At 45.0% G+C, this 8,586-nt stretch overlaps 1 protein-coding gene across 6 annotated transcripts in view; it reads left to right on the forward strand.

Moving 5' to 3' along the window:
* LOC130188415 (adhesion G-protein coupled receptor G2-like) overlaps positions 1–8,530 on the forward strand; it is a 34,779-nt gene extending 26,249 nt beyond the window's left edge. For 3 of the 6 annotated variants that reach the window (XM_056406798.1, XM_056406774.1, XM_056406807.1), the window contains one exon: positions 4,061–4,831. In XM_056406798.1, the coding sequence (XP_056262773.1) occupies positions 4,061–4,164 (104 nt within the window). In that variant the 3' untranslated portion in view covers positions 4,165–4,831. Of the gene's footprint in view, positions 1–4,060; positions 4,832–6,512; positions 7,672–7,696; positions 7,861–8,468 lie in introns of those variants that run through there. The other 3 variants (XR_008830619.1, XR_008830618.1, XM_056406789.1) reach the window with 3 other exon arrangements.
* The last annotated feature ends 56 nt before the right edge of the window (positions 8,531–8,586 follow it).

Below are 8,586 nucleotides of genomic sequence, written 5' to 3' on the forward strand. Positions count from 1 at the left end.
TATCTATCGTGTTTCTTGATATGACGTGTTTGCTCCGAGTCTTTACGGGATTCAAATTGTAAACAAGTAAGACTTTGAACTGCGTTGTGGATATTACAGCTCTCAAAATATATTAAAGTTACGTTTATTTAGTCTAGTGGGGCAATATGTTACTACAAGCTCTCTAGTGGGGTAATATGGTACTACAAGCTCTCTAGTGGGGCAATATGGTACTACAAGCGCTCTAGTGGGGTAATATGGTACTACAAGCTCTCTAGTGGGGTAATATGGTACTACAAGCTCTCTAGTGGGGCAATATGGTACTACAAGCGCTCTAGTGGGGCAATATGGTACTACAAGCTCTCTAGAGGGGTAACATGGTACTACAAGCTCTCTAGTGGGGTAATATGGTACTACAAGCTCTCTAGTGGGGCAATATGGTACTACAAGCTCTTTAGTGGGGCAATATGGTACTACAAGCTCGAGTGGGGTAATACAAGCGCTCTTGTTGGGGAAATATGGTACTACAAGCTCTTTAGTGGGTAATATATGGTACTACAAGCTCTCTAGTGGGGCAAAAAGGTACTACAAGCGCTCTAATGGAGCAATATGGTACGACAATTTCTCTAGTGGGGCTGAAGATGGCGCGGCTGTGTCCAGTCGCCGTCGCGGCAGCTCCGCGGAGATTGTGCGCTCTTTTAGTTTTTGTGTTTATTTTTAATATTTTCTTTGCCACAAACACATCGGCACTAACAACATACGACCGCAGCACACTTTTGGACATAAACTTTTGCGCAAAACAAGGGTTTTTGTCCACTTTTTCCATCGATCCAGCGTGGCCGGCAGAGATTGTACGAGCGAACCACAACAACAGTGGAGCCGCTACTACGGGGAGACGACGAAAACATCGAGGGAAACGGAGCGGAATTCGGAACAGACTGAGAGTTCAAGCCCACCGTCCACCTTTGCCCAGCATCCTTCTTGCTAACGTCCAGTCTCTGGAAAATAAGATGGATGATTTTAGGGCAAGGATCAGATTCCAACGGGACATGCGGGATTGTAACATCTTTTGTCTGACGGAAACTTGGCTGACCCCGCTGGTGCCGGATCGAGTCATATGCCCAACCGAGTCCTTCTCTGTTTTCCGTGCAGACAGAACGGAAGAGTCTGGTAAATCTAAGGGTGGAGGGGTTTGCTTCATGACAAACAACATGTGGTGTGACCCCAAGAACATTAAGACTCTTTCGTTCCTGCTCACGAACCTGGAACATCTGACGATCTCATGCCGTCCATTCTACCTTCCCGGGAGTTCAGCTCGGTCATCACCACAGCCGTCTACATTCCACCACAAGCGGACACCGACGTAGCACTATCGGACCTACATGATGTGTTATGTCGGCATCAGAACAAGTATCCCACGCGGCTGTGGTGGTGGCTGGGGACTTTAACAAGGCAAACCTAAAAAGTCATGCCGAACTTTCACCAGCACATTACGTGTGCTACCAGAGGAAAGAACGTTGGACCACTGCTATACGCCATTCAAGAGAGGCTACAAGGCTGTCTCTCTCCTCCGTTAGGAAATCAGACCATGCCGCCATTTTTCTGCTTCCGGAGTATAAACAAAGGATCGCGCGGAAGCGGTAGTGACGAGGAACGAATGCGGTGGTCTGACCAATCAGAGGCTGAGCTACAGGACGCTCACGTATCGTCGACTGGGACATGATCCAATCCAGTTCCAGTGACGCCAGCGAAGTTTATGGAAGTAGCAATGAGCCTCATAGCAACGCTTAACGGACACCATCGTCTCCACGGTAAAAGTTAGGGTCTTTCCTAACCAAAAGCCGTGGGTTGATAGATCCATCCGTGAAGCTGTGAACGCCCGTACTGCTGCCTATAACTCCGGTCTTGTATCCGGCAACATGGACGAGTACAAGGCAGCGGTCTATGGACTGAGGAGGGCGGTGAAGGACGCCAAAAGGAGGTACCGAGACAGAGTGGAATCACAGATGGAGCAGCGCGACACCAGGCGCCTATGGCAGGGGCTACGGACTATCACAAACTACCAGAGCAGACCCCGCGCAATGGTGAGTGCCGACGCATCCCTAGCGGACGACCTGAACTCATTTTATGCACGGTTTGAGGCTAGCAACAACAGCGCTAGCTCGCCGGCTAACAACAACACCGTTAGCGTAGCCGAGGTGAGTACTACCGCTGGGGATGAACACACACTCTCTGTGACCGAGCACAGTGTGAGGAGGGCTCTGTTGAGGGTGAACACCAGGAAAGCTGCAGGTCCAGATGGCATATCTGGGCGAGTACTGAAGACCTGTGCTAACCAGCTAGCTCCAGTGTTCACCACAATATTCAACCTCTCCTGGCTGAGTCCGTGGTCCCCGCCTGCTTCAAGAGATCCACTATTGTCCCTGTGCCCAAGAATGCTTCTCCAGCATGTATGAATGACTACCGACCGGTGGCCCTCACCTCGGTGGTCATGAAATGCTTTGAGAGGCTGATAAAGGACTACATCTGCGCCTTCCTCCCTTCCTCCATGGACCCGCTGCAGTTTGCTTATCGCCCAAACAGATCCACGGATGATGCTGTCTCCCAGGTACTGCACACCACACTCTCTCATCTGGACAGCCAGAGGGGGGGCTATGTCAGACTGCTGTTCATTGATTATAGTTCAGCTTTCAACACCATAGTCCCCTCCAGACTGGCCGGCAAGCTGATTGAGCTGGGACTGAACACCCCTGTGTGCTTGGATCCTGGACTTCCTGACCGCCAGGCCACAGGTGGTCAGGGTGGGCAGACACACCTCCAAATCCCTCACCCTGAACACAGGATCCCCCCAGGGTTGCATCCTCAGCCCCCTACTGTACTCCCTGTACACACATGACTGTGTGGCCAGGTTCAGCTCCAACACCATCATCAAGTTTGCGGATGACACAGTGGTGGTGGGCCTGATCTCCGACAACGACGAGAAGGCCTACCTGGAGGAAGTTGCTGATCTGTCACTCTGGTGCCAGGACAACAGCCTCATCATGAATGTCACCAAAACTAAGGAGCTGATTGTGGACTTTAGGAGGGTACAACAACAGAGGACGTACTCACCACTGGGGATTAACGGGACTACTGTGGAGAGGGTGAGCGGGTATAAATACCTGGGAGTCCACATCACCGAGGATCTGACATGGTCAACAAACACAGACACTCTGGTGAGAAAGGCAAGGCAGCGCCTCTACCACCTCAGGCAGCTGAGGAAATTTAAAGTTTCCCAGAGGATCCTTCAGTCCTTCTACTCTGGAGCTGTAGAGAGCGTCCTGACAGGAAGCATCACAGCCTGGTTTGGCAACTGCTCCGCTCAGGACAGGAAGGCTCTGCAGAGAGTAGTGCGTTCGGCTGAGCGCACTATTGGAACTACACTCCCCACCCTGCAGGACTTGTACACCAGGAGGTGCAGAACCAGAGCCGGCAGGATCATGAAGGATCCTCACCACCCCAACAACAGACTGTTTCAGCTGCTGCGGTCAGGCAGGCGTCTCCGTAGTCACGCTGCAAGAACAGAGAGACTGAGACGGAGTTTCTTTCCTCAGGCCATCAGGATTGTGAACTCCGACCTCACCAGGACCCCCACATAGACCCACACAACTGCCCCTCTTAGGCACACACACACACACACACACACACACACTTACTGTAAATATTGTGTTGTTTTTTATTTGTAAATAGCGTGTACTTGTTGCCCTTGCACATTCCTGCTGAGCATGCCACTTTCATTTCACTGCACACCCTGTGTGTGTATGTGACAAATAAAACATCTTGAATCTTGAATCTTGAAAAGGTACTACAAGCTCTCTAGTGGGTAATATATGGTACTACAAGCTCTATAGTGGGATAATATCACATTTGACTTATCACAGTAGTTAATTAAAGCAATTTGGCAATAACGAGGGCCAAAAAGTAGAAGTTAAATGTATTTTTTAAACATATTTTGTCTTTATTACTAGTTTGAATTCCCCTCCCGTTATATATACAGGTGTCTATTATGTTATAGAAATAATGACGTCGCGCTGTGTTGCAGTTAACCCAATCGATGACAGAGCGATCACAGCAGATGAAAACCAGAGTGCGGACGTGGTCCTCAACGAGATCAACAGCCAGTACAGGAACCAACGGGCGGCCTGACCCACACGGGACAGAACCGTCTGATGGGGAGACGGTGGAGGAGAAGGCCTGCGGGCTCATGTGATGGAGGAGACAACACATACAGCTGCTGTTCATTCTGTTACGGTCTCAAAAAAGAAAATACACTGCAAGTCTCCTTCATAAAAACAATCCGAGGCACACCGTGGGGTTTGTGTGAAATTTAAATGCCTTTATTATTCGTGGCCACATTTTTTTTAACTTAAAGGGCCAACGCGTTGCAACCTGTACGCAGGTCTTCATCAGCAGGAGCGTGCACACCTTTAAGAGCAGAGACATCTGGAATATCACCTCAGCAATAATATCAGAATAGCATAATAACAAAAACAGTATTTATTTGGGTGTTATTGAAGGTTAAGCTCATTGCAATTGTATGTGGGCATGAACAGAAACAATTGTGGACCAGGGTATAGTCGTAAAGTCACATTGTTTTAATCATTTACTCTTTCCTCTCTTTTCTTCACTTCCTTCCAGTTCACCATCCCTCCCTTTTTTTATCCTCTCCATGTCGTTGCGTGTCTTTCTAGCTTTGGACCAATGGGCTTGCAGCTTGCCTCAGTCTACTGATTAGTGTAACACAATAAATAGGACGCGTTAGTCATTTTACATACCATGCCATGGAGAATAAATGTATTTTAATTTACTCAAACCCCATTGTGAGCCGTGGGTTATTCTTTTTGAATCAGAATTGCAATTAATACCTTTTTGAGACCCCAAAAAATAAATGGTACTACAAGCTCTCTAGTGGGGTAATATGGTACTACAAGCTCTCTAGTGGGTAATATGGTACTACAAGCTCTCTAGTGGGGTAATATGGTACTACAAGCTCTCTAGTGGGGCAATATGGTACTACAAGCTCTCTAGAGGGGTCATATGGTACTACAAGCTCTCTAGTGGGTAATATGGTACTACAAGCTCTCTAGAGGGGAAACAATGTACTACAAGCTCTCTAGTGGGGTAACATGGTACTACAAGCTCTCTAGAGGGGTAAGAAACTTTAATAAAATTGTTATGGCATTTTATTTATATATATAATTTCTAAAACATTGTTCGTGACATACTACACTATGACTTTTATGGTAACCCATGAAATGAAAACATATAACTTTTCAGAAATATTATACAAGTATATGAAAATGCAATTATTGAATTTTCTTTTTGAATTTCTCAAAAAAAACATTTGGGGAATTTAAATTGCTAGTTTGGAATTCCATTATCATTTTATCAGAGAATATAATTTTAACATGGTTTCCTAAAATGATCCATGGGCGTCTGATAGTCCATCAATTAAATTTGTTTTGGAGAAGCAAAAACAACAGGAGTCGAGACATGTTCCCCCCAAAAAAACACTTTTAATTGTAGAGGTCACAGAAAGTTTCTCCAATAGGACAGAACAGCATTTGGTGAAATTATATAGAATAAATAAATGTAACTGAGTCCCACAGGGCTGCCCACGCGTCAACGTGCTGTGGACTGTATCCGCGGCTACATTCACCGTCCTCCTCATGCACCCAACGCTTAAATAACTTCAAATATACTGGGGAAAAAGAATAGAGGGCGCAAATAAAACACGACATAAAAACAGCACGAGCACAGACGTGGAATAAGGTGGTGGAATCTCGTTTTCCCTTTATTTTTTAAAACACTTCAACACTTCCGTCTCGTTCGGTCGCGATCGCCTCAGAGAGGAAGAAACGGAAACTTTAAAAAACCGCGACGGAGTTCAGCGGCGCCGAGACTTTCCATCGGTCTACTCGCACGACGCAACCTCAGAACTCAAGAATAACCTTGAAAAAAAAGAAAAAGAAAAGTAAAGCGCACACACCTTGCTGCAAGAGGAGCTACACCACTTCACCAGTGTATCAAATTACTGTTTACACATCCAGTTTCTTCAGAGTACATGCAAATGTATCCAAGTCAAAATTAAAGCAAAAATACAACCAGCACCCAAATAAACCAGGAAGAGCGAGAAGTCAGATGAGGGTAGGGCGTAGAACGGGGTTCAACTAATAACGGAAACTGCCGTCATGTTCTTTGAGATGTGCTCAGACTGAATGCAAAAGTAAATTTTTCCATCTTGATTTATTCACAGTAACGTGGACCGCTGGAGTGTTTTTTGAAATCCAAAAAACAGCCAATCGGTGTCCAGATGTGAGCCGCGGCCGGGCGCCGCGCTCTAACGAGTGTGTGGGACAACGCCACTTTAGTTTTGCTTTATTTCTCCAGATCGATTCTTTATCCACTATTTCAAAAAAAGTCACACACAATACATGAATCTAAACTTTGTGTTGCCTCTAATTTGTTTTTCCTCCTCTGAACACACCCTGAAGGCAACAGCAGCGTTCAGGTTCCCGTCGCCGGGGATTCGAGCGGAGCGGCGGTTTTTACTTCTTCCAGACGGAGTAGAAAACCCATCTGACACGAGAGAATTAAGGTTAGACACAACAACATGAGACGAGTCACAGGAATACAGCCACCAAAGACAGGGCGACGGAAGAAGAAAGAGGAGGAGAAGAAGGAGAAGACGGAGTCGAAAGGTAGAAGAAGAAGGAAAACAAGTAGGACAAGAAGAATGATAAGAAGAAGGAGAATTGGAACAAGAAGAAGAAGGACGAGAAGGAGAACAAGAAAGGAAGAAGAACAAGGAGAAGGAAAAAGGGAGACGAAGAAGGAGAACAAGTAGAAGGACAAGAATGATAAGAAGAAGGAGGAGGAGAACTAGAACAAGAAGAATAAGAAGGACAAGAATTAGAATAAAAAGAACAAGAATAAGAAGGAGGAGGAAGCTGTTTGGGTGTGCTCTGCCATCACGGTTTCAACCCTCCAACAAATATGAAAACCTGGCAAGTGGTTATTGTTGTCCTTCTGCTTCCCCCTAGTGTACATATAGAGAACTACACCTATCCTATTGTTCTGTTTCTTACTTTATCTACTTAACTGGGAACTCATGCGGGTACAGCATTACATATGTTTGCTATTACTATAAAATATGATGTACTTCCAAGTGTTGCCACTGCTATTTTAATGTGAATACACAATAACGCTTTATAGATCAAATAATTGTTATAAATGAAGAAATTATAAAGTGTAGGTTCCCTTTTGTTTTACGGCCTCTGCTGGGATAGTTTATCCTGAATTTTACTTTATTCTCTATACTTTATTTAATTATTGAGCCCTCCCACTGTTAGTTTGACCCTTGACCTCCTGTGTTTCCATTTATGACACAAATCCATGTTGTATTTAACCTAAAACAGGTTGAACATGTTGCTTCTTAAAAAATGATCTGTTGTATAACAATATTTTCCTATGACTGTGCACTTAATCGCTACCCAGTCCTCTGTCCCGGACTCACCTTCCCCTGTAAGTGTGTGTGTGTGTCCTCTCGACAGGGTGTAACTCTATTAAATGTAGTGTTTGCCTTGTTAAATATAATTGGAAGAGACAACTAGTGCGGAAGAACAATTGCATGAATAAATAAATGTGTGTGTGCGTGTTTGTGTGTGTGTGTGTTCAGTGTTGGTGCTGCGTGACAGACAAGCCCCTCCCCTTTCAGAGTCCTGTAAAGGAGGTGCAGAACTTGACAGACACACAAAGCTGGTGCGTGACTCCTCCTGACGCAACAGGAGATGTATCCATGCCGCACTCAAGAAAACAACTTATTTCTAGTTGTAAGTATAAGTAAGTAAGTAAGTACAGTGTATTTATATTGTACGTATCACAGACAAAGGGTCACAAAGTGCAGTACTGTAATACCATTTTTAATTTTTGACAATAACAGGGTCAAAAACATTTCAAAGCTTAAAAGAGCAAAGTACAATACACAGTAGAAGATGGTACAGTTAAAAAAACACAATAAAACAAATAAATAACAAATAAATGATCAATAATGGCTCAATAACTAATAAAAGTATAGAGGAGAAAGTCAAAATTATGGATAAACTCTCCCAGAAGAGGCCGTAAAACAAAATGAAACCTGAATTTACTCATTTCTTCATATCCTGGTAACGTATAAATATAACAGCATGACAGCAAATCAGATACAAATGACACTATTGAATCAGAAAACCTTGCAGGCAGAGCATTCCACAGCGTTGGTGCCACTCTCACAGGGTTCAGACACACCCTGAGGCGCACCTGCACCGCCGAAGAAATAGAAAAAACTAAATTAATCTGTTTCCCCTCGAGTCCTACGGGGACACTGGTTGTGTGAAGTCGTCGTTTCGTATGACAGAACGAGCTCAGTTTGCTTTTCTGATCTAAACATAAAATCCTTTTCCTGTTCCTAGACAATAGTGTTTGCGAGACAAAGGTAAAGTGGAAGTATGCGACATCCACCTGTTGACGTTTGAAGGGCGTGCCACATGTGTTCAGCTATGTGCCGCATCACCTGTGTGGGAAAACAGC

This window comes from Pseudoliparis swirei, chromosome 3, assembly GCF_029220125.1.
Source record: "Pseudoliparis swirei isolate HS2019 ecotype Mariana Trench chromosome 3, NWPU_hadal_v1, whole genome shotgun sequence".
In the NCBI taxonomy this organism is placed as follows: Eukaryota; Metazoa; Chordata; class Actinopteri; order Perciformes; family Liparidae; genus Pseudoliparis; species Pseudoliparis swirei.